The sequence below is a fragment of the Tympanuchus pallidicinctus genome, unplaced genomic scaffold, assembly GCF_026119805.1.
Source record: "Tympanuchus pallidicinctus isolate F22 unplaced genomic scaffold, pur_lepc_1.0 scaffold8, whole genome shotgun sequence".
NCBI classification, from domain to species: Eukaryota; Metazoa; Chordata; class Aves; order Galliformes; family Phasianidae; genus Tympanuchus; species Tympanuchus pallidicinctus.
Genome location: NW_026294802.1, coordinates 44,335,783 through 44,360,439, shown reverse-complemented (window position 1 = coordinate 44,360,439; position 24,657 = coordinate 44,335,783). Strand labels below are relative to the sequence as shown.

The 24,657-nt window shown below is 47.8% G+C and overlaps 1 protein-coding gene across 1 annotated transcript; it reads left to right on the top strand.

Annotated features, from left to right (window-relative positions):
• Positions 1-1,324: 1,324 nt before the first annotated feature.
• Positions 1,325-12,316, top strand: LOC128073755 (maestro heat-like repeat-containing protein family member 2B). The gene is made up of 30 exons (XM_052668939.1): positions 1,325-1,466; positions 1,991-2,112; positions 2,159-2,675; positions 2,831-2,929; positions 3,080-3,231; positions 3,573-3,716; positions 4,257-4,349; positions 4,634-4,703; positions 4,819-4,932; positions 5,053-5,126; positions 5,459-5,578; positions 5,724-5,831; positions 6,021-6,180; positions 6,309-6,349; positions 6,526-6,667; positions 7,063-7,115; positions 7,444-7,551; positions 7,838-7,957; positions 8,129-8,251; positions 8,386-8,541; positions 8,765-8,887; positions 9,190-9,269; positions 9,667-9,802; positions 9,919-10,011; positions 10,158-10,253; positions 10,431-10,554; positions 10,757-10,866; positions 11,316-11,468; positions 11,579-11,733; positions 11,867-12,316. The coding sequence occupies exons 1-30, from the start codon at positions 1,325-1,327 to the stop codon at positions 11,916-11,918; spliced, it is 3,780 nt and encodes a 1,259-aa protein (XP_052524899.1). The 3' UTR covers positions 11,919-12,316.
• The last annotated feature ends 12,341 nt before the right edge of the window (positions 12,317-24,657 follow it).

Here is a 24,657-nt window from a genome sequence, read left to right as displayed (position 1 = left end):
TGCTATACAGGCACTGTAGGGAAGCAGAGGGTGCAGGAATCTCTAGAGGGATGCAGGAAGGTTTAAGCCCGGCTCTTGGCAATGTTGTCTTCCCTGAGGAGTCCTCACAAGATCCTACTGGACAACTGGAGGTTTCTCTCCACAGTTTACTTAGAAGACATCATTCCCAGGCCCTTCTCTGTTGCAAGTGACATGCGGAATCAAAGTCTATAACCACAGAGCAGTCATAAAACAGGCATGTTCACTCAGAGCTGCACACCTATGCTGGATGCAGAGGGGTACTGCCTCCTAGCCTGCATACGGGAGGTCAAGAAAGGCACATGCTTAAAGAGCAAGCAGCTCACATATGCATTGGATGTCCAAGAAAAGGTTGTTTTATTGCCGTGAGTCCCCAGAATGATTGACATTTTTCCCCGCCCTAAGTCTCAGTTCTTTTATGCGTGTGAGGCATTTCTCCCTGGTCATCTGGCGGTCTTTCTGATGAAGGCCGTTGTCTTCCTGGCTGTGTACTCTTTGACCTGGGTGCAGTTGGAAGATGCTTGCCTGGCTCTGAACGGTCCTCTTATCAGCATCAACTTCATCCACCAATCCACTGCTTCTTTGTTAATTTATGGTTTACTGCCCAGCCTGCTGCCTTGCATTCCAGAGATGGGATAGCTAACAATGTTATTTGGAGAAACAGGAGACTCGCTGTCCGCACTGACTCTCTAGGTCTGTATAAAAGCATCTGTTATCAGCAGCGAAAACCTGGCTTAGAAAGGTCAGATTTGTAGCTGCCAATTCAGCACCTCATGAAGGCATAGAACTTCTAACCTAACTTATTTTCCTCATTTCACAAGGAACTCCATTCCATTCCTCCATCAAATGTGGTTTAATCAATCTAGCCAGCTAGCTTTCCAGAACACTTTGGCCCCAACTGCTCAGTTGTGTTCCATCTCGTGCCCACACACCTGTCCAAGATCAAGGTACACAAAACCTTGATCCCAACACCATCCCAGTAATCAGCCAATAATTTACCACCTCTATTCTCCTCCTTCCTTCTGGGACCCAGCCTCCAGCCAGAAGGACAGAGGAGAACACTCCTGGTGCTCCCAATCCCTTTAGTGCCTTTCCATGGGATGCAAAGTCTCTTTCTGATATTCTGCCATTTCCTCGTGGCAGCCTCCCATGACCCTACTTGGATGACAATAAGCAGATGGTGGTGTTCTTGTTTGATCAGATGCGGTGGAGTCTCCCTAATGTCTCTGACACGTGCCCCTAGTGGACAGCAGAGCTCTCTGGAGAGGTTGTCGGGCAGCAGATGGGGACCTCAGTGCCTCCCGGCATGGAGTCCCCAGTCACTAAGACAATGCCGGGCAACGGTGCCCAGCAGCTGCTCCCTGGCAGGGGCTCTCCATCACCCGCTGAGGTCATTCCCAGCATGGAACCAGAGCCCCAGAGCCGATTGCATCACAAAAATGTGCTGTGTTTGAGGGCCTGCAGGGTTGCCCTGCAGTGTCTGGTCCCCAGCCCAGGGTGCATCATTCATTCTCTGTGAGGTGACACTGCAGTGTGGTGTCACAGTGGCTGCGTCATACACCCTTGTGGAGCGGTGGGAGCGGTGGCTCAGTCCGCTTGTGGGACCCGCAGGAAGTGGAACCAGAGAGAGCTTTGTGTCTATCTGGAGGCATCCTGCTATCATGGAGAGGCTGAGAGCCCTTCGAGGTGAGTCCCTCCACCTCTCTGGACCCTGTGACACTGCCTGAGCACACGTGTGCCTCCAGTGTCTGTTTAGGACGTGCCAGCAGCACTGTCCTTGCTCTGCCGAGTGCAGCTGCCCACCATGGTTTCCCCAGCACCCCAGCAAGGAGAAAGCTCCCTCCCCTGCTCCCACCAACCACTCATACCCCTGCGCTGTGGGGCTGGAGGAGCGTTCCTCCCACAGCTGGCCGGGTGCTCAGCCCTGGCTCCAAGCAACACCTGCAGCAGCTGCTCTGCTCTTTCCTTCCAGGTCTCTTTGCTTGTGTGGGCTGCGTGCCCAGACGGACGCGTCGCAGGGAGAGAAGCAGGGTGTCAAGCCCTGTCCCTACCTGCGCCGTGACCTTACTGCTTCAGCGCCTGCAAGATCAGGAGGTGAGCTGGGGACATCCAACCACCAACCCTTGTCCTCCTGGCCCAGGGCCACGGTCCCGTGGGTGCCAGGCCCGGCAGCACATCCACAGAGCGATGGGTGGCAGCGGGCAAAGCGAGCGTGACTGGTCCTTGTCCCCAGGGTGACCGAGCGCAGGCGTACTGTGAGCTGGAGAGCGCCCTGTGCCAAGACAGCAGCCGCCCGCCGTGCGGAGTGGTGAACCGGCTGCTGGCAGAGGTGTCCCGGGACCTGACGGCAGCCCAGGTGAGGGCTCACTCCCAAAGGCAAAGGGAACCGCCTGCCCACGCTGGTGTTCTGCTGGCAGATAGTGGTGGTTTAACCCTTCCAAGGGCCTCAGGCGGTCTCCTGTGCCGCGTGTCACCAGTGACTCTCTTCCAGGGCGTGACCAGCAATTTGAGGACAGCTGCCAGCAATGTCCTGGTGGCTCTGGCTCGGACGCACTTCACCTTGGTGATGGCTGAGCTCCAGAGCCACCTGAAGGCCACGGGGGACATGTCCAAGGAGTTTGTGCTCATCACCCTGAGCAAACTCTTCAGCACCTATGGTAGAGTACCCTCAACCTCCTGACATCTATAACAACCGGGAAAGGGGTCTCTGCCCTCCACGTGTGATCTGCATTGAGCTGGGGGATGCAGGGCTGCAGCCCCTCCTCCCTCGCTGCCAGGACTCTGACTGTGGCCCTCTCCTTCCTCTCTGCAGCTCCACAGTGCATCCCCTTTGTGTGGCTGTTGCTGGCAGGCCTGCGCAGTGTGGTGGGCCAGGTGAAGAGTGGCCAGATCCTGCGCATCGCTTGTGCTGGTGAGTGCTGGCCCCAGAGCAGAGGGCCTCAGGACAGCCCTTGCACCTCACCCTGCTGCAGACTCTCACAGGCTCCCTTTTCTCTCACTCCCTTTTTCAAAAAAATATTATTATTATTATTGTATAAGTATTTTGTTATGTTTTTTTCAGTTGTGAAACAGTGGCTGGATGGAGTGAAGATCCACTTGTCCTCAGGAATGCAATGCCCCTGGCCTGCCATGGAGAAAGAGCAGATCTATGAAAACCTTCATGAGCTGCTCTTCTCCGTGATGTGGAACTGGCAGGACTGCCAGGAGGAAAAGGTGAGCACTGCTGCATTCCCAGCCCAGGATGGCAGCAGGGGCACCCATGTCGGCAGCTCTGTCTGTGCCCAGTGGGCTGAGAGCTGAGGGGTGATGAAAGGGAGGGCTGGCTCTGCAAAGGGCCCTGAAGTGGCTCTGTGCCAGGGAGCAGCTGCATGTCACAGCACTGTGGCAGGAAGAGCTGGGGATGAGGGTATGGGGAAAAGCTGCCTGCCCTCCAGAGCGAGCCCATCTCCTGCTGGGCGTGGGGGTGTGGGGAAGGGGAAGGGGAAGAGAAAGCCCTCTGTGTAGGAAGGGCAGACCTTCAGTCTTTGATACTGGACCTCTGCCATCCTCTCCAGGACAAACAGGCCGTCCTTGGGGCTGTGGCTGCCATGTTGGAGGTTCTCCTGCAAGAGGAGCAGCACCAAGAGCACGTCTGGGAGCAGCTCCTCTGGCTCGTTCGCCCTTGTCAGGAGATCCAAGACACCTGCAGGGTGGCCAAGGTGAGGTGTTGTGCAGGGCTCAGGGTGGATGTGGGGCCCGTGCAAGTGCCACGAGGGGTCAGCAGGATGCAGGGAGGAGGTGGGGAGCCCTTGGAGAAAGAAGGAATGGGTGTTCAAGGGAGGTCTGATGCTTCCTGAGCTCTTCAGTCAAAGAAGGAATGGCCTGGACAAGAGCCAGGAGGGAGCCAAGAGTCACAGGGGCTCACCTCCTGGGGATGGGAGACTTTGTCACCACCACCTGGGTGGTGGGGCTCTGAATGCCTGAGGAGCTGTGTTCTAACAACTGGGGCGACCACAGCCAGTTGCATCTGATGGGGGAGAAGTGGGCTGCTGGGTGGGAAATGCCTGCAAATGATGTCCAAACACGGCTTGATTGAGAGCAGAGAGACTCTCTTGGTACTGCTGGGTGGTGGGGGATAAACAAGAAAGCCTGTGCAGGAGCTTCTCCCTGCAGAGAAACAATTGGGAAACAGTTTCTCCACTCGCAAGTGTGGAGAAGATGTGGCTTCATCCCTTTCTTCCTCTCCTGCTCTCTTGCAGAGCCTCACTATCTTCCTGGAGGCCTTAGGGGGCACTGAATCTGTCATTCCAAGGGACAGGTTTCTGGACGTCACTAGCGCTGTGTTCTACCAGGTAAGGGGAGCCTATCCTTGCGCCCACAGCAGTTTCCCTCTTGGCTAAGTCTCAGGAGGACTGCAAAGCTCTGACCCCTGAATAAGGAGGCTCAGCCTTAGCTCCTGCATGCTCAAGGCTGTTCCAGAGCCATGCATGTACTCCCGGGGATGCTGTGGGGTGGGCTGCATTTTTTCTGCCTGTCCTCTTCCCGAGAGTGCCCAGGGAGATGAGAGCGGGCAGCACAGTGTCTTTTCCATCCTCAGTGCTGATGTGATTGTATCAAATGGACCTTGTTCCCACAGCTCTATGATGACAGCAAGCAGCACAGCGAGGCTGATCGTGCGCAGCTGACTCACTGCATCATGCTGCAGGGTAAGGAGAGGAGCTTTGGCGATGCTTGGCGCTGCCCTGGCCAAAACCTCTCTCACAAAGCTCAGGAATGGGTGTGAGTTTCTTGCTAACATAGCGTGGGATTTCCTCCCTGCAGCCCAGATCTGCCCAGAGGAAACCATCCTGTTTCTGCAGTCGCAGCTGGGCGATGACTGGGAGCCTGGATGCGTGGCAGCCCTGGGTCTGCTGGGTGCTCTGGCTCGCTCTGATGGTCAGTACCACGGGTTGGTCAGTACCATGCCTTTTGCCATCTGGGATCCCTTTTGCCATCTGGGATCCCTTTCGCCATCTGGGTTGTGGCTCCGCTCATGCTTCTGCGTATCTCTTGCAGAGCCCATGATGACAGAGAAGCTGCCCCAGGTCGTCGAGGCTGTGCAGCGTCTGTGCAATGACCCCAGCATCCGGGTGAGCTGATTTGGGAAAAGAAAGTTCTGTTGGGGTGGTGATGCTGCTGCCAGCACAGGCAAGGCTGGAGTGACTAGAGAGGTGCTGGAGCATTGACCACACGGTCACGATGGCTCCTGTGGGGAGAGCAGGCAGAGTGGAGCGGGCAGGTCCCTGTGCTGTGCATGGAAATTGCACAGCCTGGTGCTAAGGCCTGGCCCCCATGTCAGAAGCCAAAGCTTCTCCTCTGCTCTTGTTGTCTCTGCTTGTGCCCAAAGGGCTGCCCTGATGAGCAGGTGGCTTCCCTTTGCCTTTTGACCAGAAAAATCACACCCACAATTGTTCTCTGGCAGGTGAGGACAGCTGTTCTGCATTTCATTAATGATCTGTTCAGCTCTAACACCCGGAGCTGCTCAGCCTGGGATGTGGTGGGGCACATCTTCAGGGAGTTCAGCCGCACCACGGCAAGAAGGGTAAGGGCAGTGGACAGCATCTTCTTTTGGAAGACCCGTGTTGCTCGGAGGGTAGCACAGAAGCACTGCTGGGCCCACATCTAAGCCTCCCAAGAGGCTCCTGAGAACTGAGCATAACCAGTGTTTCATTACAACTGTTGTGCAGGCATCCGGAGACCTTTCTGCCCAGGAAGCCCAGGAAGAAGGAGCTCTCCAGGAGCTTTGCATGGACACCCTGGGATCACTGGACGTCTCTGTGAGAGGGATGTCCAAAGTGAGTCACGCTCTGCCCTGCTGCTGTTCCCTGCCCTTGCACCACATGTTCCTCGTCCCATTCCAAGACCCCAGGTCTCTCCTCCAACGTGCTCTGAAGCACACAGGACTCAGGGAAATTCACAGAGTCCTCTTCATCTCTGAGCAGAGGCAGGAATGCTGACCTGCTCAACTGCCTTGTTCCCTACAGCTCCTGTGGCCGCGGCTGCTGTTGTTTGTGGTGCCAGCGCAGTACACAGGCATGCTGATCCCAGTCTCCCGCTGTGTCTGTGCCCTGGCTGAGAGAGAGGAGCTGACAGGACGGCCGATAGAACACCTGGATCCCCATTTTGTCAGCTCCATGTTTCAAGGTAGGAGCAAAAACTCCCCCAGTGAGCTCTGCTGACCTGTGGTAGCACCCAGAAGGGACAGCGGAGGTGTGCATGGCTGGGCACGCAGTGTCTTGGAGTCTTACTCAGCACTTTTTTTCTCTTTGCAGGCCCACTGCTGACGCCCCAGACACTGCTGGCACGACTGCTGGTGAGTAGATGCTCCAGAGGCCAGTGCCACGAGCAGCCAGGAGGAAGCAGCATGGCCATGGGCAAAGCTGTTGGCTGCTCTTTGCCTGCCAGGGCAGAGCCAAGTTGCTTCCTTTTTGGGGGGAAGCAGCTGCTCTTGCTGCAGAAGTGACCCTGCTTCTCCTTGCTCTCACTCAGGTGGTGGCAGGCAGCCCTGTAGCAGGCAGCAAACTCCAAGCTGCTGCCTTACTGCTGATGAAAAACCTCCACAGCAGGTTCCACAGAGTTCTGGGGGCCATGTGGGCTACTGAGATCCCCCTGCTGCTGCAGTGTCTTGAAGGTAAAGCACTGGTGGGGAGGAAGAGGCAGAGGCAGGGAAGGGGGGTGAGTGAAAATGCAGCTCTGCAGAGTGGCAGAGGGGAAGCACTGCCTGCAGCCCAGTGCCGCGCTGTCTCCATTCCTGGGAGTCAGCTCTGAGGCACAGGGACCTATGCCCCTGGGGATCTCCCCATTCCAGGACAGGGATGGGCCCTGCACATCCCCTCAGACAGCAGCCTTGGAGCACTTAGTTCCGTGTTCCTGCGGGGGCAGTGTTTGTGGGGAGGGACAGGTCACTGTGGAGGGGGTGCGGGTCCCAGCTTGGCTGTGTCAAGTGCCCAGGCCAAGACAGGTTTGCAGCAGCTCTTCTGTGCCTTGATCCCAAGTAAGGGTCTTTTTCTTCCTATCGCTGTGCAGGGAAAGATGAGAGCTTCCCGGACACTGCCGAGTTTGAGCGCCGTCTGCTAAAGGTACAGCATTGCCGGGAGGCGCGGTGCAGAGAAGTGCTTGCCTGCCCCAAGTAGCCCCGCTCCCACATGAGCCGCTGCGGGACAGGAGCAGCCTCTCAAGCGCTGCTGCGGAGCGGCCGCACGCCTTTGTGGCGCTGCCTCTTTCGCTCTGTCCCAAGCCCAGGGGGTCTTAGGAGAAGAGGGCAGCTGGCTTTAATGGAGGGAACGCTGGGGGAGCTGGGAGAGGGACTGTTCTTCCTGACACCTCTCCCTAGAGGGCTGCAGCAAGTTGGGAGTGAGGGAAGAGGCAAAGGGCAAGGGAACATTGTCTTCTCCTGTTCTCCAACAGTTCCTGAGGGCGTCAGTGGACACCGTAGATGATGAGGCATGGACCGAGGCCCTGAGCAGTGAGCTGAGCCAGCGGCTGAGCAGCTCCACCGGCAGCTCTGCCGAAAAGGTGAGTTCCCCCGGCTCTACTCAGCGGTGCAGCTGCAGGTGTCGAGCTGGGGCTGGGGCTGGGGCTGGGGCTGCGGCTGGTGCTCTGCCCATGCGGGATGCTGATGCTGCTTCCCAGTCTGTGCCCCCCAGAGGCCTTTCCCTGCAATCTGCCCGGGGATGGCTAAAGCTTGGCCCTGCAGCTGCTCTCAGCGACTCCCAGGGAGTGTGGGTCCTCCCCACCTGGCCCTCCCCCAGCAGGTTAAGCTGCTGCCACATCTCAGCTTCTTCCTTCCCTTCCCATGCAGTCGTTCCTGTACAAGGCTCTGGGCACGGTGCTGGGATCCTGTAAGGGAGTCCTCCACGTGCAGGAGAAGCTGCTGCAGCACCTGGAGGAGGCAAATGCAGAGGAACCATGTGAGGCCCAGGTGAGCTCTCCTCTCCTCCAGCTCCTGCGAGCATCCCTGCTCTGGCCCTGGGGCAGGGGGCTTTTCCTGGCCCTGCTCCGGGCCTTTCAACCTCTTCACTGCTGCCATTTTGCTCAGGAGAGGACCTGTAGATTCAGGCCTTTGCCAACGGCCGCTTGTTCTTTTGTGCAGGGAATCATCTTTCTTCTCAGCCATGCTGCTAAGAACAACTTCCACACAGTCCTGGCCACACTCACCATGTTTGCGTCCAGGCTGTGCAAAGGCCGCAATGCCAGGATTTCCAGGCGCAAGAAGGTAAAGCGTTACGGGTTTCCATCTTGGCATTCTTCTGCCTTATTTTCCCTGCAGCTCCTGCCTTGGGAGCCCAGGTGCATCGCGGGGCACTGGGGGCCGTTAGCGAATGTCTCAAGGCATTTCTTCCCACACAGATGGAGCTGGACAGCACGAGAGCTCATGCCACACGCAGCGCTCTCATGCTCGCCCACGGCAGTGTGGCACTGCGTGCCTCCAAGGAACAGCTGCTTGCCCACCTGGAGGGAGGCATCGTGGGCAACATCCTGATGCTGTACAGCTGCAGCTGCCGGGTGAGAGCTCAAAGCATGCCAGGGTGTCAGAGCGCCCAGCTGCAGCCCCTCCACGTGGGGGGATGCTGAGATGGGCCTTCCCTTTCCAAAGGTCCCTTGGGGAAGGGTTTGTGTCCACATGAAGATCCAAGCCCTTCCCTTAGCGTTGTCCCCACGTGTGTCCCCCTTGCAGCCCTTGTCCCTTCCCGCAGTTCAAAGAATGTTCTTCTCTCTTGCTCCTCAGGACTTGCAGAACAACCTCGCGCTGCTGCAGAGCATCACTGACTGCAGCACTGCCTTCCAAGCTGTGGGTGATTCTGCCAGCTTTAACCGCTCCTTGAAGAGCAAGCTGCTGGAGATCCTGATGGTGAGTGCCTAGAGACAGGGCTGTCTGCAGAGGAGTTCTGGGCTGCGCCACAAGGCTCGCTTCCCTGGGGGCATGCAGGTGTCCAGCAGCCACACGTCTTCAGCTGGTGGGGACCTTGGGTACTGGCAGGCAGCAGCTGGGCAGCAGGCTAGGTGCATCAGCTGTCAAGCTGCTGCATTCTGCAGTGCTTCCATGGGAAAGTGATGGGCTGGTGTGTGGCAGTTTTGCCTGTCTCGGGGCCGGGTGGAACAGCTCTTGTGTGCCCCTTGCCCACTTTGACACTGTCTCTCTGGGACTTGCAGGACCTGATGAAGAAGTATTACTCGGGCATCCCTGTCTCCCCAGTGCCGCTCAAGGTGGTTCTGGCCCTGGAGCAGTTGAGGTAAGGACTGAGGTTGCAAGGCAGGATAGTGGTCCCCGTTTAGGGTAGCTCCTGAGGGCCTGGAGGGGGCAGGGAGGGAGGAGCCATATCCACAGGAGAGACGGCTGGGCTGTTGTGCCCAGCGAAGTTGAGGTTTGGAGCAGGGAGAAAGGCCCTGGTCCTCCTGTCCCCTGGCAGGGAAGAGTTGGGGTCTCCTTCCCTCCAGAGCGGGAGGTGGTTCACTGCTGCTGGGGAGGAGGTGGGCGCTGCTGGAACTGAAGACAGTGCTCAGCAGCATGAGCTGGGGGTATTGGCTTGGTAGCTGTTGATTAGGAGAAATTCAGAGGTTGCCTGAACCAGTCTAGAGAGCACTGGTAAGGGCCCTTTCTGATTTCTCTTCCTGTTTTCCTCCTCTCAGCAAGCTGAAGCCCTCTTTCGAAAGCAAGGATATGCGTGAGATGTTGGTCCTGTGCTGCAAGAACATCGTGACACATCCTTCAGCAGAGATGATGCTGAAGATCAGGAAGTCACAGCAAGCAGCACAGTACCTGCAGGTAACCTGCCGTAACTTTCCCGGCCACCTCTCGGTCGGAACCCTACCTCAGCACACGCAGCCTCTGCTCTGGCAGCAGCCGTGATGCTACACGTCACTCCCCTCTTCTGCTTTCAGCTTCAGCAAACATCACTGAAAGCTCTGGGCCGGCTCATGGTGGTCCTGCTGGAGACAGAGCCCAGCGGCGGCTTCTTCCAAAACATAGTGCATGTGAGTATGTGCTGCGAGAGCAGCAGTGCCGGTGCTCAGTGAGGCGGGAGTCCTTGGGGGAAAGGGCTGGGAAAGGAGGGACAGGGAGAGGGGTGGCAGGAAGGGAAGGAAAAGACATCCTCAGTGAGACAGATGCTCTACCCCAGGTCCTGCAGAAATCGATGGTCTCAAGCAACGTGTGGGAGCGCAAGAGGGCCCTGCAGACCTGCTCCCAGCTGCTGGCTGTTTGTGAAGAGCTTCAAGTGAGTAAAGAGCCCCACCGCATGCCCCGTGCTCCCTCCCCTGTGCCCCTGAGCTGGAAGGTGAGCTCCGCCCAGCTGTGCATGCTGTGTCATGGCGGCGTGGGGAAGGCACAGATGGGAGAAGCTGGGGAGAGCTGGGGCTGTCTACAGCTTTGTTCCTGCCTCTCACCCCTGCAGAGAGGAGATGCCTGTGAGCACTTTGGCTCCTTGGTGGGATTGCTGGCGCCTCTGACGTGTGACCCCATGCCTGCATCCCGCCAGCTGGCTGTCACCTGTCTGAGCTCCCTTCTGCGAATCCAAGGTGAGTAGAGCAGGTGTGCTCCAGCCCTCTGCCCTCCTCCGTAGCACTACCAGAGCCCCACGGGCTAGGCTCTCTTGACAGGAGGGAGAGGCACCGTGCACAGTTCTCCTCTTGTCCCCATCCTGTCCTCTGTCTCTCCACCATGGAAAGCGGTCCTATTTCCAGAAGCGTGACTTCCCTTTTCTCCCTGTGCTCTTTCCAGCCAAAGCAGTCAACGCAGTCATTGAGACGGGTGACATCAAGAGCTTGTGCGAGGGGCTGCATGCCTGCAGCGTCGCCTCTCAGCTCCAGACCACGTCCAAAATGGCAAGAGTAAGTGGACCCAAAAAGGGGTGGTGGGATCTCTGTCCATAGAATTCTGCATGGCCCTATGCTGCCCCCAGCCTCTCACACCATTTCCAAAATGAGCTGTCACCCTGAGACTGCTTTTCTCAGCCAGTAGCAGGAGGCTCTGAGCTATGTCTGGCCTTCAGGCACCCAGTGCAAGGAGCTGATGCCATGATGTGTGTTTGTGTGCATGTGTGACTATGGCTGCTGGGAGGGAGGCTTTGCATGTAAGCAAACACCATGGGTGCAGAAGCTGAGAGGAGGCTCAATCGCCTTCCGTATAAACAGCAGGGTACAGACAGCAGGAGCGCTGTGATTGCCGCCTGAATGAGCGGCAAGCCTCTGAGCTAAGAATGCCCTCAAGACTGCTTTGTGTTTTGAAGAGCTGCAGCAGAGCAGTGATGGGATCTCTCCCGCTTCTCATTTCTCTGCAGATTGTGTGCAGAAACTTCCCCATCGAACGCACCGTTGACTTCATGGCGGCCATCAAGGAGACCATCCGGAAAGCCAACGGAGTGCGCGTGCGTGCTGCTGGGAAGTGGATGACCACCTTCCTGCAGATGCACGGGAAGGACATCAGTTGGAACGTAAGAGACTTTCTCCCACGTGTCTTGGACTTGTTCTGGCCATTGCACATGGCTAGGCCCTGCAGAGTCCAGGATGCAGCAAGTCATTCTTTCTCCCCTTCTTCTTTCAGGTGCCACCGATCCTCTACATCCTGCGCAGCATCACCTCGTTTGCGCAGCAGAGCACGTTCCTGCCCTTCCTGTGCCAGGCGGTGGTCATCCTCACCCGCTGTCACACCGAGGCCGTGATGAACAACTTCTCCCGGCCGCTTGGGCCAACAGACAGGTACTGGCACTCCCGCCTTTGCTGTGCCTGAGGTCACAGTTGTAGCTGGCCTCTGCCAGAGGAATCCAAGGAGGAGGCAGCTTTGAGTCTGTTTGAGGTCACAAGTCACAACTTGAGACTCTCCTTTTTCTAGTGTGACGTGGAAAAGAATAAGAGAGTTTTGCCTTCAACGCTGGAGCCAGTAGAAGAACGAAGAGAAAGACAAGAGAGGAGGAGGAGAAGGAGAAGGAGAGGCAAGGCAAGTCGAAGCAAAGCGGAGAAGCGAAGAGAGACGAGAAGCGAAGCAAAGAGAAAAGCAAAGCAAAGCGAAGAGATACCACTAATCACATAGAGAATTGTAATTGTATTTGTATTGTAATTGAATTGTAATTGTAACAATACTATTATTAATATCTTTAATACTAAATAAATAAATAAAACCACTATTTATATTAATATTATTAATACAAAAATCTCTCTGATAATAGGATTGTAAAAGCCAAATGGGAGGTGGCAAAAGTTCAGACACTCTTCCTTATCATAGCTGAATCAATTGGTTTGTTCAGAATTATGGAACAGACTCTAACATCTTATTAGAGCATTTCCTGCCTGGGAAGAATTAGATGACATTATTCTTGGAAATCTAGAAAGCAAAGGATGATTAGTTATGGCTCTGACCGATTAAGGACTTCCTCCCCAAGATGGGCTGCTGTGATGGAAATGATGTTCCTTGAGTAACAGACCAACAGCAAAAAGCACAGCGACCAGTACTGCAAACTGGTGAAGCTGGTTGTGTGGAGGGCTTCTATCAGAATATTCTGCAGTGGTTTTAAAGGTTTGTTTCCAACTGCTTGAGTTTTCGTGTGCATCCTGAATGGCCAATATGTTCATCCCTCAGTCTGTCACTGGCAGGAGATGTTATGTTACGAGAAACTGGATATGAGCAAGCAGCGTGCGCTTGCAGCCTGGAAAGCCAACTGTGTTCTGGGCTGCATTGAGACAGGGGTGGCCAGCAAGGAAAGAGAGATGGTAGTCCTCTACTCAGCTCTTGCCAGGCCCCATCTGGAGTACTGCATCCAAGGCCTGGGGCCCCCAGCACAAGAAATATGCAGAGCTCTTATATCAGGTGCAGAGGAGGGCCGCTAAGATGATCAGAGGACTGGAACACATGTCCTACGGGGAAAGGCTGAGGAGACTGCGCTTGTTTAGCTGGAGAAGAGAAGGCTCTGAAGAGACCTCACTGTGCCCTTCCAGCTCTTGAATGGAGCATATAAACAGGAGAGGGAACAACATTTTACATGGGTCGATATGGTAGGATAAAGGGGGGTGGTTTTCAACTAAGACAAAGCAGATGTAGGTTAGATATGAGGAGGAAGGTTTTCATTCCGAGGAATGAAAGGAACAGGCTGCCCAGAGAGGCTGTGGATGCCCCATCCCTGGAGGCATTCAAGGCCAGGCTGGATGTGGCTCTGGGCAGCCTGGTCTGGTGGTTGGCAACCCTGCACATAGCAGGGGGGTTGAAACTAGATGATCATTGTGGTCCTTTTCAACCCAGGCCATTCTGTGATTCTATGATTCTGTGGCATGTCTGCAACTGCATCTGTCTCTCAAATACAACAGATACTAGCCAGATGAGGCATATGTCTCCTGATGGGGAAATGTAAATAAAAAAGAAGACTTTTAACTTTGCATGCAACTCAAGTAGAAGTAGGCAATTATATCTATCCCAACATAAAGCTCTCAAAATCCTTTCCATCTTGTGTAGAATGCAGCTGGGACAGCATGAAGAGCAGAACACAATACTTTAAAAATGGCTTATTTAGTAATTTAATTGATTGATTGGGATACCAAGTCTTGTAGTAAAAATCTGGTCAGAGAGCAGTAAAAGCAGGCAGAATAATATACTCCACTGTATTCCTTAGTTCAAGGTTGCAGTCATCTCTTCTGTGTATTTTGTGCCAGTGATGGAAATCGTGGACATCTTAGAGGAGCTGCCTCCTGTTTGAAGGCACAGTCCTGTACTCTCTGGGGTTTTCCGTAGTGAGGGAAGGTGCAGAACTTAGAATGGGGTTGATGCACATACACTGAACTGTGTTACATTAATGAGGGGTATTTCCCATCTATTCCCATTCTCTTTGACGGCAGGAGAACCAATATCCAGTGGGGATGCTTACTGCCAGGAAGACATAAAATTTACTGGGAGGATCTATGAAGAAATTTCTTACAGAGGCAGTGGGGTCTCAGAAAGCAATCTAGGTGACTTAGGTATCAGGTAGATGTTAAGAAGGTAAGTACTGGCTCAGGACATTTAACTTGAGATTAATAGTTGCCTTTTTTTTCTGCTATACATTCACTGCTAACCATTCTGATGCTGTTTGGTCAAAAAATTGTTTTGTGAGCCCATGGGTCACTGACTTGTACAGTGGTCTTGAAATGGTAATGGATGTTAAAGAAGGGAGCTCCCAATCATGATGACCACGGATAGGTCCATTGAATCTCCCCCTGAGAGAACCAGCAAGTAAATCAGCTACAAAGTAATCCTATGTTTCCCACTGCAGGATTTGGTGGACAGCAATATGAGTATGGGAAGTAGCTGAACAGGCCTCTGAGCAACCTGATCGAGCTGTAATTCCTGTTCGCTGCTGGGGAGTTGGACTAGATGACCCTTAAAGGTCCCTTCCAACTCAAATAATTCTATGTTTCTATGAAAAATGTAGGAGAGCTGGATGTGGGGATGGAGCATTTACATATTTTTGGCAGTTTTTAGTGGAAGTAAGAATTTCAAAGGAAAATGCAGTTATCCTCAGATCATTGTCCTTAGAGGTAACAGCTAGTTTAGAACCCCTGACTATGTAGATGTAGTGATAAATATTTATTACTAGTTGGCTACTTCGCAGTCACCCACAGATTATTTTCCTATCCTGCTTTGTAGCACTCAGTATCACAAGTTGCTTTGAAGACAGCTTTAGATTTGACTTTCTTGAGCAAGGAAGGCAAACCTGTCACTTTGCTGTTCACATTTTTACTGACCATTTTCAGTATGCCTGCAGCACAGATCATAGTGCATCACAGAATTACACAGAACCACAGGGACTGGAAGGGACCTCAAGAGGTCATGATGTCCAACCCCCTGGTTAAGCAGGTACCCTACAATAAGTTGCACAGGTAGGCATCTAGCTGAGTCTTGAATATCTCCATAGGAGAAGACTCTACAACCTCTCTGGGCAACCTGTTCCAGAGCTCCATCACCCTTACCATAAAGAAGTTCTTCTGCATGTTAGTTCGGAAAGTTTTAAGCCAATACTCCTTGTGCTATCGCTAAACACCATCAAGAAGAGCCTGGCCTCATCCACATGCCTCCCATCTCCCTCAAGATCATAGAATCATCGAATGGCCTGGGTTGAAAAGGACCTCGAAGATCATATAGCTTCAGGCCTCCTGCTTTGGGCAGGGTGCCAACCACCAGACCAGGCTGCCCAGAGCCACATCCAGCCTGGCCTTGAATGCCTCCAGGGATGGGGCATCCACAATCTCTCTGGGCAGCCTGTTCCAGTGTGTCACCACCCTCGGAATGAAAACCTTCCTCCTCATATCTAACCTACATCTGCTTTGTCTTAGTTGAAAACCATCCCCCCTTGTCCTATCAGTATCCACCCTTGTAAAATGTTGTTCCTTCTCCTGTTTATATCACAGAATCACAGAATCACAAAGTTGGAAACGACCTGCAAGATCATCTAGTCCAACCACCCTCCCATTCCTATCGGTGCCACAAGCTACTGAACCATCTCTTGTAGCTCCTCATCCAGACGCCTCTTGAACACTACCAGGGACGGCGACTCCATCACCTCCTTGGGCAGCCATTGCAGTGCCTGACTACTCTTTGAGAGAAAAAGTTTCTCCTAATGTCCAACCTAAACCTCCTCTGGTATAACTTCTGGCCGTTTCCTCTGGTCCTACTATTTGCCTGGGAGAAGAGGCCAGACCCTTTTGCACCACAACCTCCCTTCAGGAAGTTGTAGAATGCAATGAGGTCTCCCCTGAGCCTCCTCTTCTCCAGGCTGAACAATCCCAGCTCCCACAGCCGCTCCTCATAAGACTTGTGCTCCAGATCCCTCACCAGTTTCGTTGCCCTTCTCTGGACACGTTCCAGGGCCTCAATGTCTTTCTTGTAGTGAGGGGCCCAAAACTGAGCACAGTACTCGAGGTGCGGCCTCACCAGTGCTGAATAGAGAGGGATGATCACCTCCCTGCTCCTGCTGGCCACACCATTGCTAATGCAGGCCAGGATGCCGTTGGCCCTCTTGGCCACCTGGGCACACTGTCGGCTCATGTTCAGCTGAGCATCAACCAACACCCCCAGGTCCCTTTCCTCTTCACAGTCATCCAACCACTCATCCCCAAGCCTGTAGCACTGCATGGGGTTGTTGTGGCCAAAGTGCAGAACCCGACACTTGGCCTTGTTAAACCTCATCCCATTCATCTCAGCCCAGCAATCCAGCTTATCTAGATCCCTCTGCAGGGCCTCCCTGCCCTCAGGCAGATCGGCACCACCTCCCAACTTGGTGTCATCTGCAAACTTACTCAGGGTACACTCAATCCCTTCATCTAAGTCGTCAATGAAGATATTAAACAGGATGGGCCCCAGCACCGACCCCTGGGGGACACCACTTGAAACAGGTCTCCAGCTAGACTTCACTCCATTGACCACCACCCGTTGAGCACGGCCCTCCAGCCAGTTCCTTATCCAACGGAGGGTAAAACTGTCCAAGCCACGGGCAGCCAGTTTCCGCAGAAGGATACTGTGAGAGACCATGTCAAAGGCTTTGCTGAAGTCTAGGTAGACGACATCAACTGCCTTTCCCTCATCTACCAGTCTGGTCACCCAGTCGTAGAAGGAGATGAGGTTGGTCAAACAAACAAACTTCATATCCTCTGTCCTAGATAGAATTTAGATTTATGGATATTATTGAGTTGATAGGTTGTTTAGACTATCGAAGACAATGAAGCTTTGCATTTCAAAGGGAGACTTGCTTTATCTAATTCATATTCCTGTATCTCTAACTAATGTGTTTATAAAGTTAGAAGATAGGCTGCAGAGATACTTATTATACTACAAGAGGACATTAGGCATTCTAAATGCAGATAAAGTTGTCATTTCTGTAGGAAATTATAGCTTTACTTAATAAAATTTTTTTCTTCTGCATCATTAAATCTCCTCAATTATAAAAGCTAATTACCTGTATAAAAAAGAGAATTTCTGTTTTTTCATCCTGTTTTTTCCATGGGTATAAAATCAAAATTCTAATTCACAAAAGCAAATATTTAAAATCACACCCTCCTTATTCAGATCAAAGTTATAACAACATAAAGGCTTTAAAAATGAGTTCAAACATTACAAACTTTGTGATGGAGTTCTCTTTGAGCACCAACCATGATACCAAAAGAAACAGGACGTCAAATGAGACTTGAGATTTGAAAAGTTGTTTCTTGCCTTTGCATAAATAAAAAGTCAAACAAACAACAACTTTGGTAATACTTACTATTTTGCTCTATGGTACAATTTGCATAATTATTTTGCATAGTTGTACACAGTTAGTCATTGGATCAGGAGATTAATACAACTCAGAACAAGCTAGACAGCTTTACTGAGTCCCAAGAACACCCAAACAAGATATAAAATACACTAGATGTTCTTTCACTAAGAGCATGTGCTTTGTCTTTTCAAGTACTAGGAATAAAAGGAAAAGTTTTTTTACTTGTGGCAAATTATCTTTCAGATGTCTGATACTTCCTACCATTTGCCCTAGGACAAATATCAACAGTCAGAAATAATCAGATAATATACCAAAATGAATATCTGGTCTACACATCCTCTGTAGAAACTTGGTTTTTCCAGCAGCCTACTGAAGTAAGAGGTTGAATCTTCAGATATTATCAAATAATACAAAGTTATTAAAGGCAGGACAGAAATTATTGGGTGCAACCATTCTATTTTATGTCATTTCTAAAACATATATTCTCGGATACAGGGAACAGTGTAGTGGAAGAATTACTACAGAACTGACTCTACTAAAATTCGTAAGCAGTGGGGAAAAAAATCTTTTAAATTAAGAAAAAATCATTCATACAATTACTTGATTGTATGTATTTATTGAATTACTTTGGTAATACTCTTAGATAATAATGCTCTGCAAGTGCAGTTCTCTAGTTTATGAGAAACTTTGACCATACCTTCTTCACGTTTCTCTACAGTTTTTTACATATAGCAGAAAACAAATCTAACTAAGCACTTAAAATTCAATACTACTGTATGTCAGCTTCCCTTAGCCACAAATCCCACACATTCAATAAGAGGGCTGAGAGAACATATAAGTCCTTTCCACTTTATGAATGCCACCAGTACAGGAGAATCTGAGTCACATCTAGGTCCATATTGTGCTTAATGGATTTCTCTTTGAGAAATAATCTCAGGATTATAGAAGTGCAAAGGCTTGCTCAACCCTGCAGTATGTCTATTGTCAGTAAAGTAGCATTAGGGAGGAAAATTAATAGTCAAGCTAAGTACATTCAATAAGGGATTAATTCAGAACATGGGTTTCATCTGCTATTTCACTTTCTTTGGTAAGGGTAAATTGTGTACCATTTGAAAATGCTGAATCTTGCACATAATATGTAATATAAAAAAAGATACTCAGTTCTTTTTATGTTTGTTTTTTCATTTTTTTTCTTTTTTTTTTCTTTTCTTTTTCTGTAGAGTCTACTATATATAACAATGCTTCCCAAGAGCTTTGAGACTACAGACACCCATTACATCTGTCACAGAGGCATATGTGCAACATATCTGTCTTTACACATTATGCAAATCTTAATAGAGATTTTTCTGAAGTGTTTGAAGGGTAAAAAATAGGAAAACTTAAAGAACAAAACCAAACCTATATTTTTTCCTACCTGTTTTAGATATGAGTTACATTTAAAGTGGTAAACTGCTCTGTTATGCCAGTGAGGGGGAGGAGGAGAATTTTGTTTATCCTCGTGTCCTGGATCTAAGTGTATTCCCCAAAAAGGGAGACACTGTTGGAAATGCACTACAGAATTCAAAACTAATTTGTCCTCCTCACACATTGCACATTTCAAAGTTTTTTGAATCTGATTTTTACACCAGAATTGTAATATTGCAAAGATTATTCATGCTTATATACTGCTAGGTCTTAGTCGCTGAATATTCTGGACATAGGGTTTTGTGTTTGTCAATAAGAGGACAAATGGGCATCAAGGATTGATTGACTTGCTTAGATGATTGCTTGCTGACTATGATGAGTCAGTATGTAAGTGACAGCACAGAGAAGTTTGTCTTGAAATTTAATGTATGCAACATTTTAAGGCTTACTATTGTGCTCATCAATCAAATTTTTGTCCTTGAATTATTTGTCTGTTCCTTCTTATCTAGTTTTAAAGCAATGCTCTATTTTGCAGAAGAAAGGGAGTATTTGCAACTACTTACACAGTTCTTGATTTACCTATTAATATATTAGAGTCCCAAAAATACATTAATAGTATATGAATCCCTTCCCTTCACAGAAACATTGCACCTAGGCACTTTTGGTGTTAAAGAGAAAAACTTGCACCACCACAAGAAATATTTCAAGTTTTAACATTTCTAGGGTTCAAGAAGTACCTGCCAAACTGCAGACAAAACTTTAATTTAGAAGGATTTCCTTGCTTGTTTAGTTTCGTATTGATGATTATTATGACAAATTAGTAGCCCAATCCTAAAACTGTTATGAATGCAAATGAAAATTTCAGTAGTAATTTGGCTGAATATATAACTATTTAATACAAAAATTTCTAAACCCTGATATTTTTGGAGGATAGAAAGATCCTTTTTTTCTGTACTTTATTCTTTTCTTGATAAATTGGACAAATAATACAATCACACACCAACTCCACTTAAAAAAAAAAAAAAAGAAAATGCAAAAGAAAAATAAAAAGTCTTACTGCCCAATTACAAAACAAATTCCAAAAGTCTACTGCTCAATCTATTAATAAAATTTGTCTTTCTAATGCATCTGCTAAATATAATTCTGCTTTGAATGTATTGTTTGAAGAAGGATTCCAAGAAATGTGAAGATGCAAAAGTCTCTATGGCCTTAAATCAAGCTACTGGAAACAATTAGCCATCTGTGACAAGTAACAGGCAGCAAGAAACCACAAACAATGGATCCTTTAAATTTAAGGTTACACATTATTTTAACAAAGGGTTTTATTGTTTATACTTAAAAAAGAACACATTGTAATTCTTAGTAAACTTAAATGAAATAAAATGTGGCTTATATAAATGAAATAGCAATAATTATAAAGTAATTAAAAATTCAAAGATGCTACAAGGATAGAAATTACTTTTTTTATTTTAGGTACACAGATAATTTCGTGACATTCATGAAAGCTAATCATACACTCTTAGAATGATGTATGAGAAGGTACAGAATGATCAGGAATGTTTTTATCCTGTACCTGCCTGTAGGCCTGTAATTTCCTAAAGCAATCTAGAACAGTGCAACAAGTTATTTCAAATAAAATAGCATATGTGTTTACAATCATTTTTGATGTCTAAATGAGATGAAGTCTCCTGGTTTGGCTTAGAATTTCTAACCTTTCACTATGTGCAGTACACCGTGTGTACACTGCATATTTCATCACTGGAATAGTAGTAAAGCTAAAGGGAATTGAGTTTCCCTCTTTCCTTCCTTTTATCATGTTTTATGTGATGTTTTTACACATAATAGAAAACATCAATATAAAATATCTGTACATATTTCCTTGAGGATCATAAACAAGTTTAATACTTGAAATTTAACACCAATAAGCATTTTTTATAATCTCTGAAACACAACAGATTTTAAAAATATACTTTAAATAAAATTGGTATTTTTTGTCCATTTGATAGATAGAACCATCATTCTAAAATGAGATTAGCAACAAGAAGAATGGGATGTTGCAGAATTCTCAGCAACTTTTTTTTAAATCTTGGTTCAAACCTCTTTGAATCAATTCATAAAGACTTTCAACGTATTCATTTAAAGAGAATGACTCTGTAGCTGTGTCAATCCCAAACATGAATTTGGTGCTACAAGCTGTCATATCTGTGGTAAGCACCACAGCTCAGAATTAAAAAGTGCAACCATTTCTGCTTTCAAAAAGAAAATGATTATGCCTGTTCAACTCAAAGTAAAACTCTTGGGGTACAAAGAATGTTTGTACTTTATGCACAAAATAAATCTATCACAGATTCAACACTTTATGTGTATGAAAATTCTACATTTTACCTCAAAGATTGGCCACACTGGAAGAATAATTATCTAACAAATGAAAGTTTCTGTAAAATCTGAGGATGTTTCTTAAAAATGCTATTTTTCAAAATGTTATTTCATTATGCGATGAGAATGAGTATTACACTACAAATGAACAAAATAGAACAAAACCCCTTTGCCCTCATATGAAAGAACAGCGGTACTTTCCAAATAATTATAAAGAAATTACTAAATCTTACTTTTCTGAAACAATACAACATAAGAGTTCAAGCCTTTCCTCTAATCCAGCAATAAAAGAAAAAGTCATACATTTACAATTTGGTATGTTGGCCTCTTATGCTACTTTTATATTTTATGCGTGTACTCTGCTAATCCATCTGTCCCTCCGTAGCTGTAGTCTGGCACCAGCAGAATTATCTCTGAAAAGAATGTAAATTCCATAACGCAGCTGCAAGCACAAAGGTACATGACTGCTGTCAGACAAAATGACAAATGTTCACGTTTTGTGGCTCTGATTTCTGTGTAAGTGATTCTCACCTTTCATTTTCATAGTCTGAAGAATGGGAGTAATTGTCTACCATTGCAAACCTGGAAAATCTGATTCTCTAAGAGGGGAAGAAATATTGAAGTTGCATACCCGTCTTTTAAAATCATAGCCACAGACAACCACTGTTTGCTTTGCAGCAGAATCTGGCTTTTACTTTTTGTGAAAAAAAATAAATAATCTTGGGGAGGGCTGACAGCAACATCATTCAAAACAATTATAAAGATTCATCTTCTTTTCATGTTTTGCAAGTTGAAAACAAAATTTCAAAATATTTGGAGCTCATCTACAATCAAAATTTCACTAATCAGAGTTTTAAGGTGGGGTGTATGCAGCTGTTCATGATTAAAAAATCAATCTTTGCACACACTGCAAGAAAAAAAAATCAGAAATTCCAATACATCTTCTTTTTTCTCATATGTAAGTATCTTTAATCTGAGTACAGCGAACTCTATGGGAATTCTTTCAGAAGAAGATGAACTCCATGATCAGACAGACAAACTTAGCACCCAGCACTCAGGTAAATATCTTTATAACTGAAAGCTGAGGTACAATGAGACTATTATGTATAGTTACTGCTACTTTATCCAGAACTGATTCTCCCATGTCTGCAGGACAAGTGGGGAAGGGTAATCAAATCACATCAGAGTAAAAGTTTAAGATCTTGATTTGGTTGGTAGATATCCAGTGGCATTTGAAATGTCCTCTGATATCAAAACACCCACTTGGGGCTGCCAAATATGATGCAGAACACATGGGAGGTCCATGCCGTAGTGGACAACTATTTCAAGAACAGAGGATTTCCTAAGGCAAATCAAATGGCATCACAAGCTTCTACCTAGGCAACTGAATCATGCGAGCTTGACATCCCGAAACCCTTTAGAAGCTACACGAGCCACCTATCCTAATTCTCCATAGGTGATTAAGATGTTACATTAGCTAGCATTCTAGTCAGATGAGGAATTCATATTTGAAGAGTTTCTCAGTCATTCCTTTTACACGGCATTGGTTGCATGGCAGAATAGATTTTGAGCATGCTAAATGGATTCCTTGAAGAAAGAATAAGCCAAATTTTGTGCTCCTGAAGAGAATATAGTTGCAATCCCTCTGTTAATGTGCATTCAGTCAGTGGAGCCAGAGCAGAGCTAATCGTAAGGAAAGCATTACAAAACATATACAGGTGGATGCTGAGACTTTAGCAACACCTGGTTCACTCTACAGATACAATTGCTTTGAACTATACTCTGTTAAAATATGTATAATCTACCTGCAGCCTGCTTCCAATGACTTTATATAGAAGCAATGCTTCTTTTGCACACCAGCCTAACCATTCTTAATGCTCCTATTAAAAAGATGAAGGGATTTCCAAGAGAATAGAAATTTTTTATTCTTACTACAAAAGGCAGGACTGCAGACCTCGAGGCAAGAGCCAGCATGGAGCCTTTTATCTACACGGTGCCAAAGATGGGAATTCAAATGTTATCATGCTTCATATACTGGATTATAGAGGCATTAATTACGAAAAAAAAAAATAATCTCAGGAAAGGGAGAGGAAGCATTTCCTCTGCCCAGATCTAAAACTTTTCCAGACTTATGTGGAAATCTGGTTAGTTGTCCTGGTTTCATTTGGGATAGAGTTGATTCTCTTCACAGTGGCTGGTATGATGCCACATTTTCACTTTAGGAGAAAAACAAAGGTTGATAAGACACCAGTGTGTTAGCTGTTCTTGAGTAGTGCTACACAAAGCCAAGGATGTTCCAGCCTCTCCTACTGTCCTGTCGGTGAGGAGGCTGAGATGGCAGGAGGTGGGAGGGGACAGAACAAGAGCAGCTGACCCAAACTGACCAAAGTGATATTGCATAACGTATGGCATCATGCTGAACAGTAAAACTGGTGAGAGATAGTCACTAAGAGTTACTACCATTACTATTATTTATTTATTTTCCTTTCTGCCACAGTAAATACATTTTTTTTTATCTCAATCCTTGAGATTTAGGCAAATACTAAGATTTGAGATTTAAGATGGAGATTTGCAGAAATGACAAGAAATGCTTCCAGTGCATTTTAGCCTTGGATAGTGTTGATGAGAAACTCCTATTGCCCTTATGGAGGGCACTGGATCACACCTCAACCTCTTTTATGTGGATGTGTACACTAGTGTATACGGAAAAATGTGATAACTACATATGGATTCAAGCAGCAGTCCTCAAGAATGAGATGATTTTGTCAATAACCTTTGAACCCTAGTGTTGAAAGCACAGGGATAACTTCATTCACAGGTGTAATAGATGTTTATATCTACCCTAATTTCTCTTTTACCTCAGACTACTGCCAGGCTGTTGTGTCACTTCTATGCTGTGGAAGAGGCTTAAATGGCAAGTTGTGATTCATGTTCCATTAAGCCCTGAATGAAGCTGCAGCTGTTTGGAAGGGTTTACAGCTGCTGTTTGATCCAACTCCAAAGCTTACATCTGAGCTACATTGGTGTCTCAGTCTCATCAAATTAAACGCTCTTATGGGAAAAAAAAAACTCATTATTTTATGTTTGCCTCTCCTAAAGTAATTCTTCCTATACATTTACATTAATGGTGAATAGCATTAGCTATGCACTTTCTCCAGCAATGAACAAGAGCCTGCATGCTGTGTTCGTAAAAATCTGTGCCAAAAAATCTGGAAGTGACCCACTATCACCACTGCTGAAACACACCACCCACTGCCTCTCCGTGCTCACATCTACTGTTGGTACTCCATAAACGTTCAGCAAGTATCAATACTCAATGGGTGCAATTTTTTCTGCATGGAGGAATTCAGTGACACACCTTTACTTCATGCACACTTTCATGAATCATTTTGTCAGACTGCTCTTCTCCTGCCATCTTTCTGTAATGAAATATTGGTGAGAAGGTTCAGTCTCTGCTTCCATACTAGCAACATCTGCCTCTGACAATCTGGGCCAACATAATAAAATAGGAGGCATTACTTTTTAAGCAACCCCTGTATCATGGATGGCATATGTATCCAACTATTTCAAAACCCAGATTTTTCTGTCATAAATGTGTGTCCAGAATGTATATTAAAGTCATGAGAAATTC

Bases quoted from the DNA above. Each gene is read 5' to 3' on its own strand.
- LOC128073755 (XM_052668939.1), top strand. From the start codon at position 1,325: ATGGAGTCCCCAGTCACTAAGACAATGCCGGGCAACGGTGCCCAGCAG. The intron at 8,252-8,385 runs GTAAAGCGTTAC...CTTCCCACACAG, and splicing joins GGATTTCCAGGCGCAAGAAG to ATGGAGCTGGACAGCACGAG. The intron at 10,555-10,756 runs GTGAGTAGAGCA...TGCTCTTTCCAG, and splicing joins CTCCCTTCTGCGAATCCAAG to CCAAAGCAGTCAACGCAGTC.